The sequence below is a fragment of the Xiphias gladius genome, chromosome 19 (assembly GCF_016859285.1).
Source record: "Xiphias gladius isolate SHS-SW01 ecotype Sanya breed wild chromosome 19, ASM1685928v1, whole genome shotgun sequence".
Lineage (NCBI taxonomy): Eukaryota > Metazoa > Chordata > Actinopteri > Istiophoriformes > Xiphiidae > Xiphias > Xiphias gladius.
The window spans coordinates 1,174,775-1,196,515 of NC_053418.1; the positions used below are offsets into that span (position 1 = coordinate 1,174,775).

General features: G+C 47.3%; 2 protein-coding genes across 7 annotated transcripts in view; one reads left to right on the forward strand and one right to left on the reverse strand.

Moving 5' to 3' along the window:
• Window positions 1-3,801: 3,801 nt before the first annotated feature.
• Window positions 3,802-13,177, reverse strand: rnf214 (ring finger protein 214). 6 transcript variants are annotated; one of them, XM_040156201.1, is made up of 6 exons: window positions 12,741-13,177; window positions 8,922-9,136; window positions 8,658-8,791; window positions 8,215-8,443; window positions 7,801-8,010; window positions 3,802-6,077 (listed from the first exon to the last, which is right to left on the reverse strand). In XM_040156201.1, exons 2-6 carry the CDS (start codon window positions 9,054-9,056, stop codon window positions 5,217-5,219), a joined length of 1,569 nt encoding a protein of 522 aa, XP_040012135.1. In that variant the 5' UTR covers window positions 9,057-9,136; window positions 12,741-13,177; the 3' UTR covers window positions 3,802-5,216. The 6 variants fall into 6 exon arrangements, with proteins under 6 accessions (XP_040012135.1, XP_040012131.1, XP_040012132.1 ...); XM_040156197.1 differs by lacking the exon at window positions 12,741-13,177 and adding an exon at window positions 10,351-10,678; XM_040156198.1 differs by lacking the exon at window positions 12,741-13,177 and adding an exon at window positions 10,240-10,343.
• Window positions 11,785-21,741, forward strand: part of snx2 (sorting nexin 2) — a 28,135-nt gene continuing 18,178 nt past the window's right edge. Inside the window, exons 1-5 of the mRNA XM_040156202.1 lie at window positions 11,785-11,985; window positions 18,817-18,916; window positions 19,020-19,180; window positions 20,031-20,097; window positions 20,663-20,706. Of these exons, the coding sequence (XP_040012136.1) occupies window positions 11,887-11,985; window positions 18,817-18,916; window positions 19,020-19,180; window positions 20,031-20,097; window positions 20,663-20,706 (471 nt within the window). The 5' untranslated portion in view covers window positions 11,785-11,886. The remainder of the gene's footprint in view (window positions 11,986-18,816; window positions 18,917-19,019; window positions 19,181-20,030; window positions 20,098-20,662; window positions 20,707-21,741) is intronic.

Genomic DNA, 21,741 nt, shown 5'->3' on the forward strand with positions numbered 1-21,741 from the left:
ATTTTTTTCCCCCCAATTGCTTCAGAGTTGCCTGTGAGGAGGCAAGAGGTTTTCGGCAGAGACTGTTCTTTGATGAACGGCTGCTTTTCTCTCCTCATCACCGAAATAACCGCGGAGAGAGAGAGAGAACATCTCCTTCACATGTTGGAGGGTTTTAACGCGGGCATTACACATGTTAAACGTTTCGTTTCTCTGAAGAGGCAGGAGCTGAGATGTCACAGCAACATCAGACGACACACGGGAACCATCAGATGTGTTTTCATCGCCACTGCATCCTGATACTGGCGTTGTTGTTATCCGATTCAGTGAAGGTCAGACTAGTGTTAACGCCAAAATGTAGCAGCAATGAAGAGTAATCTGTGTTTAATCTTCAAGATTAATCTGGGACGTTACACGTTTGCAGTTTCACTTGTTAACGAGACAGGAGTCGCCTCCACATCAATGCGGTACGGTATAAAAGTGTCAGGAAACAAATGAAAGCACATCCTCCATCCACCTCAATCGTTAAATTACTTCGCCTTTTTCGTACGACTGCTCCATTTATCTGTTATTTTAGTTTTTGGTTCATTTGACGGGGACGGTGCACAAGCTGTAAATCAACATTGCTGCACATTTACTTTTAATATTTTAGCCTAAATGACACCTTTTTTAAGAAGGTAAGAAATCAGCTCTCCGGCTACGGTCATGCTAGGGGCCCTATGAGATTGTACATTTGGCACAGTGGTGCTTTGAGCCAAATGCTAACATCGGCATGCTAGCGGCGGTCTTCCGTAGACGCCATGCAGCTAGTGGCAGAGCTAAAATCTGGGTCACAAGGGGTCCCAAAACCTCGAACCTGATGTTTACTGTCGACGTCCCAGATAGCCTTTACATTTTAAATGTGTCCTGTTTTGTGAAAGGAATAAAGCTCAGGTATCACAAACATGCAGGCTCACCGCACTGGGATCTAGAAAAATAAAACTTTACCTAAAAAATAAAATAGGTTGAAATAATGTTACTGTACCTGGAAAATATTTTCACCTGTTTTAAGAAAATAAGACTTGATAAGAGTGAAATTTTCTTGCGAAAAATTGACTTTTTTTCAGCTGCCTGGTTGTTTTTTTTATGGTGGACTTTTCCTTTAAATGGACACCACGGATCACAGCACGGATCCTCATGTCGTAAAATGTGGGGCGGATTTTATCTGTCAGAGTAGACGACAGCAGAGACTCAAACCTCTGATCGCTCATTCGCACTCAGTCTGTTACCACCTCCTGAACGAAATAATAGTCAAATAAAACTCTCTCATTTCGCTGAGGGGTCCCCTGGGAGCCTCTTAAGGGCCCCTGAGGGTCCCCGAACCCCACTTTGGGAGCGGTCGGTCGGTGCCCGTGTTCACAGGCTGCGGTAATGATGCTTGTTTGTCCAGCGGTCTGTAAATCACACCGACATTAGAGCTGTCACAGGATCCACTGGAGACACAGCAGACCATCGCTAATACCCCTGAACCCTGGAGATGCTCCCTGTCGGATCTATAACACCAGCCAAAATGAAAAAAAAAAAAAACAACTACAGTGAGCCTGCAGAGGAGATTAAAGTCGTTTTAAACCGATACAGACCATCTTTAACAGGAGCCTCCGGAGCTGCGACTGCAAATTACCCGATTACACATTAGATCATTTAGGTTATAGTGTTTAAAAAAGGAATTTATTTGTTGTTAAATGTCCTTAATTTCATTTTTTTTTTTTTAACCAGTGTCACTACTCCAGTTAACACTCAGTCTTCAGTCAGTCGTCGTATCAGCTCATAGGGCTTACCAGGGATTTCATAAAAGTAAGCGATTTTCCCTGTGGGGCTCAATAAGGTTTTTCTGATTCTGAGTCTGATCTAAGCTCTTTAGCCCGATCGAAGGTTCCAGACAAACGATGAAATGCCATAAAACGTGAAATAAAACATAGGTATATGTTTAAAAAAAAAAAAAACAGTATCTTTAAAGGTGCTATATGTATGTTTTTTGCTACCGCTACACAGCCAACGCTAGCATCTACAGCTGTTATGTACCATTCTAGAAGAAACGTTGCAAGATCAGCATCAAACTTGATTCCTTTACCCGCCAGCAGCCGTCTCCAGCGGTGGAAAGCTACGCCAGTGTTTACTCTCGCTTTGCCTCTATTTGTACCGCCTCTTTTCTTCTACTGAAGTTAGCATGCTAACCAGCTAGCCCCGGGCCATCTCGTCACTTTGCGATAGCGAGTCACTACAGCGTCCGGTCTGTCCTCAGTCCGACAGAATGGATGAAGCAGCAGCTCTGCTCAGAGGACGGATTCTCTCTCTTCTTGTCAAACAGGACAGGGCGGCTGCTGGGCTTGGTGGTAAGACCCACACCACCACCACCCCCCCGGCAGAAACCGTGTTTTGTGCCAGAAAAAGAAAAAAAAAAAAAAGATGTTAAAAAAGAGAGATGAGAGAAGAAGATATATTTTTATTTATATTTATTTATTTATTAAGGAACCGAAACCGTTTTTCATCATTTCTGTTTGTTGATGGTTTCAGGTCAACAGGCTTTGACGCGGCACAACATCTGCTGAATTTTTGCCTCGAAACCGGTGTTTTCAGTAATTTCAGCAGAGTTCTGCATGGGGCCTGAAAAGTGAGATTCAAACCCGGCTTCATTGTCGCTAGATTTGACGGACAAAAAGTAGCCCAGTCAGAGCCTAGAACCTGAACCTGAACCTGAACCTGAAGCTGAACAATGGCATAAAAAGTAGCTCAAATTACCACAGTCCACCCAAATCAATTTTCACCCACCCATTTAGGGAAACTGCCCAGTTTTCACCTGCACCTTTAAGACGCGACCCAACGAAACCCATCTGGTGCTGCCAAATTTGAGACCCAGACCCGACCTGAGACAAGAGGCTTTATCTTTGCTTTATTTATCCTTTACTGACTGTTCGCTGAATCCAGCCCACCCCCAGCTTTACGCCACAAAATGGCCCAAAACCCTAAACTTTGTTTGGATTAATCGTGTCCAGTTCAGTTAGCAGAACTCCAAATGTAATAATTTACCGTTCTCTTCTTTATCAGTTATCGTTAACCATGGTTCCTCCGGTCTCTGTAGGAGAATTTGTTGTCTCCCCCCCCCTTTCTCTCAGGACTGAATCCTCCTGCGGATCCTCCCAGAGTCTCTCACTCCTCCAACGACCTCTCCACCCTCAGCAGTGTCTTGAATTTCATTTTCTGCGGCGCTCTTCATTCATTACGGCAGCTTTGCCGGGAGACGAGCACTTTTTATTGGCAATGCTGCCTCTAAAAGCTGGCGGAGACACTAACCTTTAAACCGAGGTAGAGAGAGAGAGAGAGGGAGGGAGGGAGAGAGTTTGTCGGACGTTCAGTAGTAAACAGGAAGCAGCCCGCAAATACACACACACACAAACACACACACATAACCGCAGATGGATACATTTTCTGCAGTGTGTGTGTTTTGATATTTATTGGGAAGCGACGGCTCCTTTAACCTCGCCCATCGACCGCCCAGCGCTCCCATTAAGGCTGACTGGTTTGTCCACGGGGAGAGAGAGAGAGAGTGTGAGAGAGTGTGTGTTTGTCTTGGAGGGGAATCTTTAAAAGGCAATAGATTGTTGGTTGGAGTGTTTATGAGCTGACATCTCCGTCTGAGCATTTGTGTGTGTGTGTGTGTGTGTTTATAGTGAAGGGTGTATTCTGTAAGTGCAGTAGTGGGCAGGCACAGCTTCAATGTAGCTCATCAGAAGAGAAAACTAGGTCAATATTTCAGGGAGTCTTATTATTAGAGAGATGCCTTTATTTGTCATTTCTGGTTTGATCTTTTAGTAAGAAGCCTCCTATTTTCTGATGTTTACCATTAATACAACCTCAAATCTTTAAGTTTCACGTTAAATTAAAAATTTCCTTTTTTTTTTTTTTTTCAAGAATGAGATGAGAAGATCAATATCAGTCTTACGTGGTATTCAGAGCTAAGTGTGTCCCACAATTCAGTTCAGTCTGCTCCACCATGTCGGTTCAGTTATTGGGAGGGTAACGCTTCATTTCATGGGTCCGGATTTTCCTGCTAATTTCCTGGAAACTTTCCTCACAATTTCCCCAAAAATGAGCTGGTATTTGGCGGTTAATTATTAGGATATTTCCAAGAAAGTCAGAAACAATTTTAACGGAAACTGAGAAAGTGTTGGTTCCTACAGTCATTCAGTACCTGTGCAATATATTTGACTTTTAAAGAAAAAAACAAAAAACAATTAGTAAGTGATGTGGCAGGTCAGTGAAGATATAAATCTTCCTAATTTCAATTCTTCATGACTTTGAGCTGCCACACATTATAGATCCGCTTGATCGGTAAATATTAACTTAATGGATGTTGGTTTTCAGCTGCAGCGGAAATTCCTTAGTTTTGTGTTTCAAAGTGACGAGGATTCATGCGGAACATTTTCTGTCTAATTAACAATTAAGGATTTTTGTTCTTCTTTTCAGGAAAGTGACACTGACGCCTGTTTATGAACTATTTCTCACTTAACTACGACATCATTTCTTACGATTAGTACCAAAGTCTGTAATAATCAGCTAAATACCAGCTAATACTTGGGAGATTGTGAGGAATGTTTCCTTGAAATCAGCTGAAAAATACAGGACCCATAAAATCCAGTTCTATTTTATTACTATCCAAACACTTTACTTTTTATTTATTCCTTGATCATATACTTTGTAATCTAAACCATGACAATTTTATCAATCAAACTTTCTTTATTTGGCTCCTTCCGTAAAGCTTAGTGCAGTTCAGAGAGATTTACAGATGATTGACACTGTGATAGTAAAACATCATGTTTCTATAATAAAACTGAAGTGGCATCAGCACCAGTGCCGGTGGCGAAGGTGTTGCCTTGGCAATACTGGTCCCAAAGAACTCCAAAAGATGCCCAGCACTAATTAGCGTGTTGCCGGGCTAACATTAGCGTGCTGCTAGCATGCTCTCTGATGCTGTAACATGGTAAATCATACAGCAAGTGCACCCGTTTATCCAGAGGCCTACAGATTTCACTAGCTTACTTTTCTTCAAAGACCCTTATTGCTGGTTGCACATCTGCTGAAAACACACTTCTGGCTCAGTTTTTACACAAGCGGCTGATGGAGAACTGAACAGATGTACATCCAGAGATCCAACAGCTGATTGGAGTCCCGGCTGAGGTCTCACCACCTGGTTTTCTCCTTCACTTCCCCAGGCAGAAGGGACAGGAGTTGTTCTTGCTGGACTGCAGCCACATTCGGATGCAGTCTTTGTGGATGGTGTGGGAGCAGCTCAGCGGGTGGCGGCTTTCTGGATCCACGGGGTTCTGGCACATCAGGCAGAGTTTACGGGCCCCGACACCCGGACCTCCACCTGGTGCTGCTGCCGCTGTTGCTGCTGCCCCGCGTCTCTGCGGGGAAGGGGTCGGTCTCTGGATAGGGCCTGGGGGCATGGGCCGGCCGATGGGCCCCAGGGCCAACCTCTCGTTCTGTGCCAGCTTGAGGCCGACCTGATCGATGACCTCCTCCATGGACATGCCAGCTAAGGTGCCGCGGGAGCTCTTCACCTGCTGGAGCAGCGACGTCAGCTGAGCCCTGTTGCATTGTGGGAACCGAGTCCCGAGCTTCTCCAGGACTTTGTCTAGTTTGCCGGCCGGGGCGGAGGTGGCGGCGGCGGCAGCAGCAGCAGCAGCCGCAGCACTGGGGGGAGGTGGGGAAGGAACGACAGGGTGGATGGGCTGAACAGGAGGGGACGGAGAGAGACTGGGAGGGGGAGTCACCCTCACTGGTGCCCGGATGTGGGGCTGGAACTGAGGCTGGGGCGGTTGGAGAGGTTGGAACTGGTGTGGAGGCTGGTACTGCGGTGGCGGTGGTGGTGGGGGCTGGAAGTAGTGTTCGGGCGGCGGGTGGGGTCGTGGGTGGGGGTAGCGCTGACGGTACTGGGGGCGGCGCGGGGGCTGGTACTGTTCCTGGTAATAGTATGGGTGTCTCTGTGCAGGGAGGGGTCGGGGCACGAACTGCGGTTGAACCAGTGACTGCATCACCTGACTGAATCTCAGGTCAGCCTGTGGGAGCAGAGAAGCGGAGCCGTTACTGAAGACACCTCAGGTGACGCGGCCTCGTGAATGTTTTTCAGTTCCCCGAGCAGCGTCCAAGTTTTAAGAAACGTGCTGGTTTCTGCCACTGAAGGGCTCAGATTGTTATTTTAAGTGTGCTTTGGTGTAGGATTTCAGTCACCCCGAAACAAAATGGTCACTGCGAACACGATGGTCTGCGACGAGCAGCGCACGGACAGGAGCGTTTTCATGCATCTGTGGCACAACCGGCCACAACTTCAGCGTGTCCTCCTCCCCCTAAGCCAGTCTACGAAAGCTAAAGTTAAGAAAGGTAACACTGAGCTATGCTTTTCTGAACTCCAACTCTGTAACGTTACTCCGCCTCACTGATGTCTTCCCGCAACAACTCAGCTCCCGTGAGAGTTCAGAGCGAGAGACTTCTGCTGCACGTTAGACACAAGCGAGACTTATAGCAACAATCCGAGCCGGTCAGTGGCAAAAACAAACACTTTTGGTGGACGTGCTTCCACGTGGACTAATGGTTTTTGGTTACATTGCGGCCATTTTGCGTTCTTGCTCAATATTAGGCTGATTTAAAACATTTTTGTCCATATTAATCATTTAGACCCAAAAAGATGGGAAAATAGGGCTCGGGTTCAAAAATACCCCAACTATCCTTGAAGCTATGACAAACAGTCACATTAAAAATGTCTTAGCGAGCTGCAAAAGGTTTAAAATGATTTTTGCAACAATCTTGCTGCTACGAGCACAGCTGGCAAATTTACTCGGCTGGGGCCGGGGCTGGGCGATATGTCGAATGAGTTCATTTAGTTCAGATTGTTGGTTTTACACGATGTGCAACACGTCTGAATTACAGAAATCAAGTTAATTCAACACGTGCTGCCGTGAGTCACCACTGTCCCGTAAACTGCGGGAATCACTTCACCGTATGTGCACCTGCCGCAGCCCGTGGCGCTGCCATGGCTTCAGGCGGCCGCGTGCTCTGACCGTGTCGCAGTGAATTTCACGTTTGGATCCAAGTGAGGGACGGGCTGAAAAAGGAAGTCGGCAAGCTGATCCGAGATCTCGATTTGCCTTTGTTAACAGGGTAATATCCTGGGTTTGGAGAGGGGAAGTCGACCGAACAATCCCACCTCACCGTGCCGTCATCTGGCAGAAATCTGGTGCACATTCGTGGAGCACTACTGACGCGAACACGCCTTTTTCTACTGTTTACCTTGCAAACGTCGTGACGAGAGAGTAAACCACTGTGTGGTGTTCTGCCGTCCGATAAACCTTCAAATTCAAGGACCTGTTACTCTTGTTTTGACGCAGGGCTGTTTTCGGTCCGAACCTCCACGAAATCCTGGAGTCGACCAAACCACCACGTGAGACTCGTGGCTGTTGCCGGGTAAATATGCTCTGTGCATGCCAGTGTCTGTGCCATCTATTCTCAGCCAAACGTGATTTTTTGTTGTAGTTAAATGAACAACACTTTACGTCATTGTGATGTTTAGAGACATAGAGCGGGGACTGCGTCCTTTTGCAGACTAATAAGTAAACGGAAACGGAAACGGTCCATCTGACCGCATGATGTCCTTCATGGCGCTAATAGCAGCAGTTCGTTAGTAGTAGAGCGTAAATGACACACAGCTGGCGGATGGGGAGCAGGAGTTAAACTTTAACACACATCGTATCTTTGTTCTAACCTGATCACATTCAAATCTCTTACCATGGGGACCTGCGGCAGAGACGGCACATTGATCCTGGGGAGGGACTCTAAATCTTTACCCTGCTGGAGCTGCTGCAGAACCTCCTGGAAGCGGCTCTGGAGCTCAGCCTGGTTCCTCCGGACCAGACCTTCCTTCTTCTCCCACTTCAGCCTCTCGTGAGGGTACTGCTGAGGGAACTCCACCCGGAAAACGTTCAGGTACTGTCCCACCTAGGACAGGCGAAGACACGATCGGTGTCAGAGCGGCTGCAGAGCTTCGTGCTCCATGTCCGGTCTTTCTGGAGAGTTACTCCTGTCGACTCTCGGCTTCTCGTAACATGAATTTGATTTATCCGTTTACTCATTTTTACACGAAAGCTCATATGTACAGTCACTGAACATTTATCTCAAAGATAAATGTTCTGATGTGGTTACCTCTCTCAGCCAGGCCGCGATGCGAGTCATGGCGACGTCCCTCTGCTTTTCCACGGCGGCTCTCTCTTCCTGCGAGGCCAGCAGCTCGGCCTCCTGCGCCTCCTTCCTCGCTCGCTCCATCTCCTGCCTCAGCTCCTCCAGCTCCTCCTGCCACCTCCGCTGCTCCTCGCTCTGCTCCTCTGTGAGCGCCGTCAGCTTCCTCTGGCTCTCCTCCAGCTCCTTGGCCAGCCTGATCGATGGAGCAAAGAAGAGGAAGAGTGTAGGGAAGAGATGAGCACTTCTCGTTAACTTAATAAAACTACAACTGCAGTACTTCAGCAGTGACACAGGCACTAAATGAAAACATTCTTCATTGTTAGATTGTTAGAATTAGTCCATATTTTTTCCTGATTCTTTGATTAATCATTAGATCTATTACTGAAATTCCGGGGTGGCGTTTTCACCTGTTCCTCTCCTCCTCTGCTCTGTTCTTCTCTGAGGTCATTTCTTGTTTTTTGGCTAAGAAGTTCTTCCTGGCGGCCTTGGAGTTGTTCAGCTGTAGTTTAACTCGCAGAGACTCCAGTTTGTCCAGAAGAGCCTGAAAACACAGTCAAGGTCTGATGGTACAACACACACTTCTCGTACAGCGTCTTGTTTTTGACCACGGTGCCACAAGTGGTCTCAAGCTTCCCAGAGTGCCTGTTAAACTGTGTGTGTGTCAGTCTCACCTGGTGCTGGCAGGTGGCCTCCTCCTTCTTCTTCTGCAGTTGTTGTTTGTGTTTTTTGTGTGCCACCTCCTCCTCGTCCTGCTTCTTCATCAGACGGCCGTACTGCTCCGACAGGCTGGAGCTGTACTCCAACATGGCCAAGACCCGACTCTCCCAGTCCGGCTCCGTGTTGACGCCCGAGTCTTTGGTCGTGCAGTCGGTCTGAACGGACAGGTCTGGGAAGGGAAACGAGGAGAAAACAGAAAGCGTAAACAAGAACAGAGACTTAATAGGAAAAGACTCTGGCTGAGCGTTTCTCCACAGGAAGCTGCTGGAGCTCGTGGGTATTGTAGTATTCAAAGACAAGAACGGGATGCATCAAAAAGTTAGTGTTCGGTGAGATCATCCGTGTTTAGTTGCCTAATCTGTCGTGGATTTTCTCCCAGAAAGGAATTTTTTTAGACTCAAGCGTCAAATCGATTAGTCGATTAGTCAAATCGACATAAAGTAAGTCAGAACCTATTTTAAGAGACGGTTAATGTTCAGGTCATTTTTTAAGCAAAACCAAAGGTTCTCAAATGAATAAGACATTTGCTGCTTTTCATTCTATTATGTTTAATCTGCATCAACATAATGAATGCCGAGGCTTCCACACAGGTGCACTGCCTGGTACAATTACCATCCCATCATGCTCTGTGATCCACGTGATTCTGATTTGGTATCAAGACGGGAAGAGGAAAAGATCTAGGTGACTTTGAAAGAGGGTTCATGGCTGGGGCACAGGTGGCAGGAGCCTCGGTCCCAAAGACGGATCAACTGGCTCATGTTTCGACAGGATCTGCGGGAAAGACGTCGGTGAACGGGGTCGGAACCTGTGGTCGTCGGCGCACGTTGGATGATCGTGACGAGATCGGAGGAGCAGAGGAGCAGCTCTTCATCAGGGGACTGGGAATGTCGACGCAGGACTCGATCAGACTGCGTCAGCAACAACAGTCGCCCAATAATTACACAGAGAGGGATAATATAGCAGGGTTGCATGAAGCCCTCAGTACAAAGATGAATGCACATCTGAGAGTTCAAGTGGTGCAGAAACCACAGAGATGTGGAAAAAAGAGTGATATGGTCCCATGAGTCAACCTTCACCATGTTCTCGACAAGTGGGCGAGTGCGTGTGTGGCGGAAACCAAGAGAACGGTACAGGCCTGAATGCTGGACCCCTACAGTCAGGGGATCCGGGGGCTCTGTTATGCTGTGGGGGGGCTATGGTTTGGGTCCACTTGACCCTTAGAGGAAAGGGTCACTGCAAACCAATCCAAAGTTGTTCTGAGTGATCACCTACATCCTGCCATGAAGCACTTCCATCCTGATGGGAGGGGTCTCTACCAGGAGAGACCCCTGTTTTAACCAGGTGTTGCTAATAAACTGACGACAAAGCTGATTCTGAGGTTACCTTCCGCTGTCATATTGGCTAACTCCAGCTCCTCCTCCACCTCCCGTTCCTCCTCCTCCACCAGCTCCTCCCGTGGCAGAAGCTGGACTTCGTGCTCCTCTTCTCCCGAAGCCATGCTCACAGTTAACCCGCTAACAGAGCTACAGAAATTAAACTGAACGTCGGGTCATGCTAAGTTGCGTTACCAGAGCGCGTTAGCTAAAGAGCCGGGTCGTCACGACAGAGGTCGCTCTCTCCGCACCGGAGAGACGCTCCACATCCAAATGTAACTTCATTAGCCGCTGCTGTTCGCAAAGCTAACAACACGGAAATGACGGTGTGTCGCTGATTAGGATCCGACCGAAACGCTTCATCCGTCCAGGCGCGGGCACAGAGGTTCCGCCTCAAAGATCGTCTATCATTTTCAGAAAACGTCATTGAAAACAACCGGGGTGAATCACTATAAAAAGACAAAAGTCAGCAAAAACAGTAAAATACAGAGCATCTGTAGAATCCGACTTAAACCAGACACGGTAATAATCAAAAAAGTAGGTTACAGAAGATGTTTTTGGATGCACAACAACAGGTCTAAACCAGTTAACACAAAAACCAAACCATGTATTCATAAATATCAATTAGTTTATTCAACTTAAAAAGCAACATATGTCCATTTTTATTGTTATTAATTTGGGGTTACTGGCATTTAAAACCAAGTGTAATATTGATTCTGTTTCAGATTTAGGAAAATGAAGAAAGGACATGGAGAATTTACTTCTGAATTTTCCTCAGTTACAGGGATGAAAAGTTATTCAGCTAAGATAGACGCTACTGTTGTTGGTCACTTAAAGATTTACAATCATCACCCAGTTTTATCCTCCAAAGAAGGGACACCGTCGTTTCAGCAAACAGGACTAACTTATTTTTGGTTTTATTTATGTATTTGTTGCTGCGTGTTAGTGATTAACTAACTGTTGTGACCTATTCAATAAATAAAATTTAAAAATGCTGAGCTGAAGTTCCTGCTACCCTCCCACTAGATCTGTGACTACTCGCCAAAAAAAAGTTTGTAAAATTTTTAGATTTTACTTTTTCATATTTTCTATTCATTTAACTGGAATTATATTTTTTGTAATTATACATTTTTATCTCCTAAGTAATGGTTTACAAGACTGCTCTCAACTTCTTCAATCAAAAATATTAAAAGTTATTTTATTTTTTATATTATTTGAAGGGAGATTTTACTATAATTCGATTTAATTTGCTTATGTTAAATTTGTTTCATTTTCCATTGTATTTATTGCTGCAATCGAAAAAAGAAAACATGTTTAGGAAAGTGGCGGTACAAGAAAACGGCGGCAGAGTGAGCCCTCCTCCCTTTCTGCCCCTCTCTGGTTCCCATCGGGACTCCTGTTAGTCACATGACCGAGCTGGGAAAACCTCCTGACTCCCCGCTCCTCCTCTCCACCCCTTTCCCCGTCAGTCGACTGTTTTCTCGCTGTCCGTCGGTGCGTGCGTCGGTTAGCCTCCATCACAATCAGCCGCAGGAACCACGCGAACATGGCGGACACAGCCAGGGACCCTCCACCGGAGCACGCCGACTTCGAGGAGCTGGAGGACGCGGAGGACCTGTTCCCGGAGCCAGCCGCCACACTGGAGGTAAGGAGGAGGAGGCGGTGATGATGGTGAAGATGAAGAAGGGAGGCCGAGGGGAGCTTCGGCAGGCAGGGCGTGATGCTTCCAGCTGACACCAGATGAAAACGTAGGGGGGGGAGCAGGCTGGGAGAAGATCTTTAAAACGGTTAATTTTTGAATGAGGTCTGGTGTACGTGGAAGCCTCTCTTTCCATCTTTGCACTGTCATCATTCAGCAGAACAGCCATTAAAACGCCTGAAACGCTGTAGGTAACAACACTAACGAGGGCCTTCAAAGCGACGGCTACAGGAGCCGAGGAGGCCCACGCTCGCATCATGAAAAACGCAGAATAAAAGTGTGCGCGCTCGCCGTCAGGTGACAGTCACACAGGTGTGGGTGATGCATTCAGGGCAGACTGGAAAAAACGAACGAACAACACAAAGTCCAAATCAGCAGATTAAAGTTGCTCCATTGGTTTTGTCAACGCTTCGATACACGTGAACTAATTGAAGACGGAGGTTTAAGTTTTGAAGTTTTAACTGGTCTAATAGTTTTTACGGGTTCTAGGTCATAACTACACCGGTGGACGCCACAGGCCAAAAACAATCCAGCAGGTAATCATGTCCTGACAGTGTTTCCACACAGTGTTAGAAAGTTTTTTTTGTTGTTGTTGTTTTTTTTTTTTTCTTTTAAGACTCCAAACAACAGCAGGCGGCCGAATATCAAAGGCAAACTATAATCCAACGCAATACTGACTTGTTTTAATAATTAAAGAACACCTGAAAAAAAAAGGCCTGGAGTCGAATCATCATCTCTGTCACTCGGCTGCAACAAAACTGAACATTACAGGCTCAACGAGGGGGGTTGTTCCCGCAGGGACGCGTTACTGGGTCGGATTCTGATTGAGCGGGCGCTCGCACCGTCGCGTCCCACCGAGTCCGCGGGGGCCCGTTGTGTTTCATTTAGCGGGCTCCCCTGTTGTGACGCGTGGGCGAGGTTCCCCTAAATCTGGGCCGACGTGAACGTCAGGGCGCTAGTTCGGCCGCTCTCCTCTCTGCGGAGGGAGCCCAGCGGGCCACGGCCGTTGTGCTCCGGCCAACGGCCGCTGGGGAAGAGCAGGCTGCGGCTGGACGCTCCCTGCTTGGAAATACCGAGGTCTGCCGCGCACAAGGCTGAGGCGCTCGTCGGTCGGAGTCGAGGGGGCCCTGGAAGGACCCAGCGTACCGCGGGTCAGCCTGGTCGTCTTCATTTAAAGGACTACTACTTCTTCTATGCCCCCCCCCCCGAGAGTTAGGTGAGAAGATTGAAACCACTCTGGTTGAGTTGAGTTTGAAGGTGCCGGATGTACGTTTTCTCTGCCGCCCAAACGTGGCTTGCTGCCGGTGGCGCCCGCTGGTGGTCGCCCGCCAAGAGCTCCAGCCATCGTTGTGCCTTTTTCAAAGACGAGGGGTGGGAATACGCCCTCTGGGCGGAGCTGCCGCTTCACCCTCTCACGTTTGGACGGAGGACAGACTGGAGGCCACGGTGACGAGACGGTCCGCGGCTAGCTGGTTAGCATGCTAACTAGAGTGGAAGTGGTAGAAATAGGGGGCAAGACGAGAGCAAACGCTGGCGTAGCTTCCCACCGCCGGAGGCGGCTCAGGGGGAGTAAAGGAATGAAGTTTGATGCCGAGCCCTGTTAACGCTAACGTCGGCTACGTAGCGATAGCGTAAACCTACATATAGCACCTTTAAACCTCTTGTCTGCTGCGGTGCCTTTTCACCGGTAGGGGGCGTTAGCTCACCAGAGGCCCGATTCGCAGAAGCGACGTGCGAGCACCGATTACACGCGGCTCGCAAATGGCGGCACTGTCGACTTTCACAAAACGATGGTCGCTTGCAAATTGCGGAAGAACCTCCGGGTTCTGTGAGGCCCTCGCTGCTTGGGGAGCAAGTACGGAGTTTGTTTTGATTGACAAAGTAAAGCGGCAACATGCTTGTTTTACACATTCACGTCCAGAAAAGGCTGAACACCTAAATTTAAAATGTGTAAACGTTAAGGTGTGGAAATGTTTCAGTTGAGACGCCCGCGTTCTCATTGGAGAAGCTGAAATCTGCAAATACTTCTCATTTTTGTCACTATTTTTTTTTTTTTTTCTTAAAAAATGACCGAAACAATTAATCAGTTATCGGAACACCTTCTGATCACTTTTCTGTCCACCAGCTAATCGATTCTTCGCTTCAGCGTTAATTTCTCCCACCCTGTAACGAAGCTCAGATCCACCACGGTAGTACCCAGATGTTTGTGTCCGGCCCAGTTAGAGCAATGATCTGAGCGGGAATAGGCGGATTGGGCAGCTACGGAAAAGTAAACGAGTGGACAGTCCGACTGTGATTTTTGTGGAGCTGGTCCTTTAAGTTTCAAGCCGCAGACAGAAAAGGAGGAGGAGTGAGACATCTGTCTGTCACATTATCTCTGTTTGTCACTTTACAACAGTTTCTTAATTTAAAAAAAAAAAAAAAGGCTTCAACTGTGTTGTAACTTCTACAGCTCAGAAACACACACACACACACACTCACACACAGAGGCCTGTTTTTTCTCTTTTGTCATGTCAGCACTCTGAGCCTCATTCCTGGTGATGATCGTCTTCCTTTAGTGTCACAACAGCATTCTTCGTTGACCTTTGTGTCTTTTGTGTTGGTCTCTCTACAGTTGGGAGGACACCGATATAGTTCATTCCCTAGCCCCCGACCCGAACCCCGACCCAATCCGGATTCTAACCTGAACCCTGAAAGCAGGTCTGAACACTCAGAAAGCCCTTTGGAGGTGTGAGGATCGGCCTAAACGTCCTCACAATGATGGCTTCAAACTAAAATTTGTCCAAACAGCCACAGAAAGACACACACACACTCTCTGTCATAGCACTTTAAGGTGGACTGGGATTAAGCGGAGTGTTAAATAACGTCTGACTCCTCTTGTTTCCTCCTTGTTAGTTCTAAGCTGATTCTCTTCTCCCACCCTCCGATATCCATTCGCTCTCATCCGGCAGGTTATTGTGAACACCTGGTTGAAACTGACGCCGTCTAATGCACCAGCGCTGCAGTGGAACCTCCCGCGTGAAGGTTCTAGTGGTCAGTTTGTGTTGACATGTGGGGGTTGATTCTACCGTGCGATCATTTGGGAGGAGGTTGTCTGTGCTGCTGTTGCACTTTCGCACTGAGAGATGTCACTATTATGTTGTCCATTCTGGTTTTTATATGTGGGGGGCCTCCTGAAAACGCCAGGACATTTTTTTACGTCCACATTTTTGGACTTTTTTAAATTTTTTTCAGCATCATTCATTCATGACATGAATTTCCTCTGCAAATGTCCCCGTGTTCCCTTTTCACTCACCCGTTTCCTGCATTTTTTTTTTTTGCTAGCACAATGACAGTTGTGTAGTTTGGTATTTAACCTACACATGCTCAGTATCCAGTCAAATACTAGGATTATTGTGAGTTTGTCAACTAGATTTTATGAGGGTCCAGCACAGCCTCATAAAGTAAAGCTCGTCTGTTTCAGTGTCGCAAGGGTCCGTAAAAGCGCTTTGAAATGATTGTGTATATTCATTCTGCCCTTCAAAGTGTTTTTTGCAGACCTCCAGCGCTTTAACCTCCCACCTTGCTGCAGTGATCTCACGGTGTACTCCGGGCTGTTAGGTGGGTTCACAGGTGCACAGCTGGCTGGCCTGCAGGGCGGATCGGTACACGCACTTTTCACGTGTAGGTGGGTTCACGGATTGATTGGGGGGGTCCACGGCTGGAACGCGTCCATAGAGTCCTTAATTGGACCTAAAACCTATTTGTACCATGATACATTCATTTTGACCCTGATAACTGTGTCAACCTGTTTTGATGTTAGAGGGTTATTAACACATTGTACGGCTTTTTTTTCCCTTTTTCGTATTTGCTAACTTCTGATTCCTACAAGACCGGTTCATAATTCTGGACTTCTGACCTGGACTTTGGCCTGAGTGGTTGGTTGATACCTAAAAACATCGTCGTGTCCCACATGCAGGTTTTCGTTGAATCCAGATCAGGGTTAGAGGTTTGACCTGGGCTCTGTCTGTCTGGATCTGTTAAGTGTCAATTTGTTGGGATGTTTCTTCTCAAGTCGGTTTAGAGCTTCACAGTTTCCTTTTAAACCTGTCGCGCTTCATGTTTTTATTTTAAATTTTTTATTCACTTTTATTTTATTTTATTTTTTATTTTTAAAGTGTAAAACAGCTCTTTTAAATGTTTCTTGTTTTAGGGTCCCTGTTAGAATCAGGCTCGGGTTAGGGAATGTATCATGTCAGCGAGTTTCCTCACAACTTTAGAAAGACCAGTGTGTGTGTGAGTGTGTGTGTGTGTGTGTGTGTGTGTGTGTGTGTGTGTGCTTCTTCTGACCCCTCTCTCTGCGTTTGCTGAGTAAGGAGGGAGGAAGCTCATCGTTATCATCACTCATTTCCTCTTCTCTCCCTCCGCACACTCTCCTCCATCCTCTCCTCTTTCTGTCTTCTCAGCTAAAATCTCTCCATCCTTCTCCTCCTTCCTCTTCCCTTCCCGGACTCCAGCTGTGAGCGGGGGGGGGTCAACACATGCTCGAACAATTCTGAAAACATCTGAACGTCTTTCAAAACTGGACTTACACTCGACAGTCGTCCATCGAATACAAAACCTCTTTAACATGTGACCAAAGTCTTTTTGCGGAGTGAGTGAACCTGCCAGAACTTACTCAAGTTGTATTTTAGCACCAGCCAAAGTGCTGTTCAAAATGTCCATCTGTGTTTTTAAGCGTATTTTCCATTACAACCAGTTAAGCTCAGTGTTGTAATGACATCAGAAGCCTTCTTGATGAATGTTTCACCTCTGCTCACGTAGTTCAAGTTGCTCCTCATTCCCGCCAGCTGCAGGAATGATTGTACTGATGTGTTTGTTTGTTTGTTTGTATTCTACGCTATGTGACCACGGCCTCTAGTTTAGTATGGGAATGACTTGAAAAAGCAAGTGTTTCCTCCAGGCTTTAAGGTTTGAAGGGAAAAGGAGATGAATCTGCGATTGATCTTCAAACCGCTGATGGATTTTGTAGTTTTTCAACCAATGGTTCCATCAAAGTGTGAAGTGCAGAGGTTTGAGGAGGGCTAGAGACTGAAATGTCAGACGTAGTAAATGAAGATTTTACAAGGAGATAATGTTTGGAAGCTTCAATCATTTCATCCAGTGAATCATAACAGACGTTTGCAATCCTTTTATCAGCGTTGAAAATCAGCGCTTTGAAGCTGTGACTTGAAACGTTTCGCTAAAAGCGCCGCAGTCCATAGAGCAGGCGTGTGTGTGTGTGTGTGTGTCGTAAAGTTGCAACACAGTTTTGCTCATGTGATTCAATAGCTGTTAACTCCTCGTGCAGATGTGCAGCAGAGGACGGAGGAGGCGTTTAGTGCGTTTCTAATGGACCGTTTGTTGTCTACCAGCTGGGGGTCAAATGCCTTAGATGCCTGGCTGAATGGCACCTTAGCAGAGGTGTTTGCAAGAGATGAGAGTGTCTTGAGGCAACTCATCCACAGGCAAGTCACCCCCCACGGGTCTCAGTGCGTCACTGAGAAAGGGAAAGAACATGCGAGGCAGACGGATCCAGTTGAGTTTGTCCATGTTCTGCAGTGGCAGCGGCCATAAACACGTCAACCGCCTGCTCAGCTCCTTCAAAACAAACCGTGTACATTTTCTGCAGTTTCTCCAGTACTTAAGCATGAGTGTGAAAATCTGGCCAAAAGCTTTCACAGTACAACCTTCATCAGTGCGGATCCACAAATGCCATCCATATTTCCCATATAAACACCGGGGCACGGATGCTGTAGTTAGCACCTTAAATCGCACAACCACAATCTTTCTGTGTCATGGAACTGGAAGGAAACCCACAGACTTTGTGCTTTTTGGCAGCTGGTTTCAGTTTAGCAGCTGTAACCTGCTGAAACTGTTTTTTGTTTTGTTTCTTTTCTGTCTTTAACTGGAATCTCAGTTAACGCTAGCTTCAGCTACACCAAAGCCCCTCAGATGTTGCCGGAGTAGCTCGTCCCTCATCACTGATGTGAAGCGTGAGTCAGTGTGTTTCTCTGGAAGGAGCTGTGGCCGTTGATGTCTCATGATCAGCGCCCGGGGGCGGCTGCTGCTGCCGCTGCTGCTGCTGCTGATCGATCAGTTTTACCTTTTGTGGAGTTTTTGGAGCAGCTGGCTCCGTGGTTCGGCAGGACGGGTGACACACACTGCTGCGAGCTTTTTCTCTTCTTCTGTGGAATGTGTTGAGTCTACACAGCGACCGTACGGATGTGGCCGCTGCTCTGCTGCTGTCCTTCTTTATAGCCGCTGGATCGGGCCAAAAGTTGAGATACTTTGCCGTGAAGGAGAAATTCTGCAGTTAAGTTTCTGTGGCCCTCAGATGAAGGGTTGGGAAAGTGACGTGACTCGGAAAAACAAGGTTTACGTGACTCTAGGTGTTCGGCCACAGTTGAATATTTAAGGGGGAAGTCGGTGGCTCCCATAGATCTTACCACACTGCAGACCTCTAGAGATGTACTCTGTATTCGAGACATTTAGTAAAAACATCAGTTATAGACGCTCGGTGCAATAACTTTGGACAGAACCCGGGAACGACCGAGGACAAGTCACAAAATGCAACGTCAGCACATCATAAACAATAAGTTCGCAAGAAGAGCTGAAAATGTCTGTACATAATAAATTCTTTATACTAATAATCCATCATATGGACTCATTGTTTGGTTGCTCTTTCCTGCCACACAAGCAGTGACATATTTTTGTGTGTGTGTGTGTGTGTGTGTGTGTGTGTGTGTGTGTGTACAGTCAGAACCAGCCAGTCTACCTGCTGAAGACATCAGCACCAACTCAAATGGACCCAAACAAGATTCATTATTTGATGACGACCCCGAGGACCTGTTTGCAGGTAAACACGCCAAGGCACACACAGACACACACACACACACACACACACAGACACACACACACACTAACCGATTCGGTCTGCGTCTGTGGTTGTGTTGTCGTAGAGGCCACAGAGGAGGTTTCGTTGGACAGTCCAGAGAGAGACGTCCTGCTGTCCGACGGTCCGTCCCCCGCCATCACTCCCATCACCCCTCCCACCTCAGTCATCACCCCCTGCATCGGCCACGCCCATGATGACATGTTCACGCACTCATCGTTTGACGAGGTGACTGCACACACACACACACGCTGACACACTCACACATGAGAGGGATCTTTTAGTCCCTTTTGATCCTTTTAAGGTCTTTTTTTTGGGGGGGGGGGCAGTTTTATGAAACGATGAACAAACACATTTGTGCTCAGAATCTGTGTCACTTAGGTTTGTTTTATTTAAATCAAGGTTCAACTAGATTTGGAGATTTTTTGCCAGGAACCAGATTAATCACCTGCGTAACTGCCATGATATCGTCCCATTGTAAAGTCTTGATTATTATTTGAGCTGCACCGTGTCGTGTTATCGAGTCTGGATGGTTTTTACCATGTTGGTTATTTTAGATTTAGTTGATTCTGTCGTTTTGTTTTGTTTCTTCTTGGTTGACATCTTCCTCTCCTGGCTGCCTCGTTGTCTCTCTGCATGCAGGCGGTCGACTCCGTTGTTTTTCTGACAAAAACATTTTACGCATTTTTCTCTCCGAGGACAGAAAATTTAGAGGCAGACGATTCCTGTGAATCACACGCGGTGGCCCAGGAGGGACAGTTGTTACTTTCAAGTTTTGAGTTTTTGAGTTCGTCAGAATGCTGCTTTTTGTAAAATCAGATAGGATAAGATTTTCCCAGAAGGGAAATTCACAATGAGGTTCTTTATATACATAAAAAGAGAGAGGGGAGAATAAGTATTTTTTTTTTTGTTCTGACGCCTTCAATAAATATTTCACCTTGTTGTTGTTCATCCTATGTCATCATACGCTGCCGAAACGTCCCTGGAGGAATAAAGTCTGGAAAAAGTCTTGACACCTGAAACAATGTGAAAACATGCTGCTTCGCTTTGAGAATCCTTTTGTCCCCGTTTTCCGCAGATTGAGGAGGAGGAGGGCGGCGATTCCTTCGACATGCACATATCAGTGTCTGACCCTGAGAAAGTCGGTGAGTACGCACTGATTTCGCAGCCTCGTAGTCCTGGGACATCCCGAAAGATCCCTTGGGCAACGACAGGTGTACTGGAGGTCAGAGAAAGGCCGGTGATATTTTAGCTGAATTCGCTTTTTAGCAGCAATACGAGAAACGGTGTTCTTCCCATTAATGGTGCATTAGATTTTGGTGTTGGGCGCTAAAAATGCGAAGAGGTCGGCATCGGGAGACAAAGTGCGTGGGTTGTCGACCGCATCGCAAGCGAGCTGACTGGTTTTCATATTCAGCAGCAGTGGAGCTGTTAATTACTGAACTGGCCCCGACAGTCCCTTTTATGTAAATATGAACACGATCCCAAAGAGACAGTAAATAAAACCGTTGACACACTGGACTACCTCTGCCAGAAAACACATGAAACCAGTTTATCCAGTCTGGTATCTGAGCTGAGTGTAGAAGATATTTAATGGTTCAGAGTATTAATCCTGTCGAAATAGCAGCTGAAAACGGTCATTCCTTTTGTGTGGGTGGCCTTGACTCAACTCTGTGTGTGTGTGTGTGTGTGTGTGTGTGTGTTTTCCAGGTGATGGAATGAACGCGTACATGGCCTACAAAGTGACGACCAAGGTGAGATTTTTTTAATTTTAAAGAAACACATTCAACATATCAGTGAATTTAATTTGAAGTTGAGTATTTATCTGTAAATCTGCATCGCGCCTGTTGGTTTTCATCCGGACTGACTGAGACTGGGCCTTTGTTCACTTTTTATAATATAAAATAATGGGAGTTTCTCTGCTGTGAAGGTGGACATTCAGACTGTGTTTCTATAACTGTCCTCTGCGTGATCTCACTTTTATTTTGTCCCTCCCTCTCTCCTTCTCTCCCCCCCCCCTCTCTCTTTCTCCATGTCCGTTTCTTTCCGTCTATGCCTCTCTCCCCCTCCCTCTCTCCCTCCCTCCCCCCCTCTCTCTCTCTCTCTCTCTCCCTCTGCCCCCCCCTCCCTCTCTCCATGTCCGTTTCTTTCCGTCTATGCCTCTCTCCCCCTCCCTCTCTCCCTCCCCTCCCCCTCCCTCTCCCTCTCTCCCTCTCTCTCTCTCTCTCTCTCTCCCTCCCTCTGCCCCCCCCGTCCCTCTCTCTCTCTCTCCATGTCCGTTTCTTTCCGTCTATGCCTCTCTCCCCCTCCCTCTCCCTCCCCTCTCCCTCTCCCTCTCTCTCTCTCTCTCTCTCTCTCTCTCCCCCCCCTCCCTCTCTCCATGTCCGTTTCTTTCCGTCTATGCCTCTCTCTCTCTCCCTCTCCCTCCCCTCTCTCTCTCTCTCTCTCTCTCTCTCCCTCTGCCCCCCCTCCCTCTCTCTCCATGTCCGTTTCTTTCCGTCTATGCCTCTCTCCTCCCTCTCTCCCTCCCCTCTCTCCCCTCTCCCCTCTCTCTCTCTCTCTCCCTCTCTCTCTCTCTCTCTCTCTCTCTCTCCCTCTGCCCCCCCCTCCCTCTCTCTCTCCATGTCCGTTTCTTTCCGTCTATGCCTCTCCCTCCCTCTCCCCCTCCCTCTCTCTCTCCCCCTCTCCCTCCCTCTCTCTCTCTCCCCCTCTCTCTCTCTCTCCCTCTGCCCCCCCTCCCTCTCTCCATGTCCGTTTCTTTCCGTCTATGCCTCTCTCCCCCTCCCTCT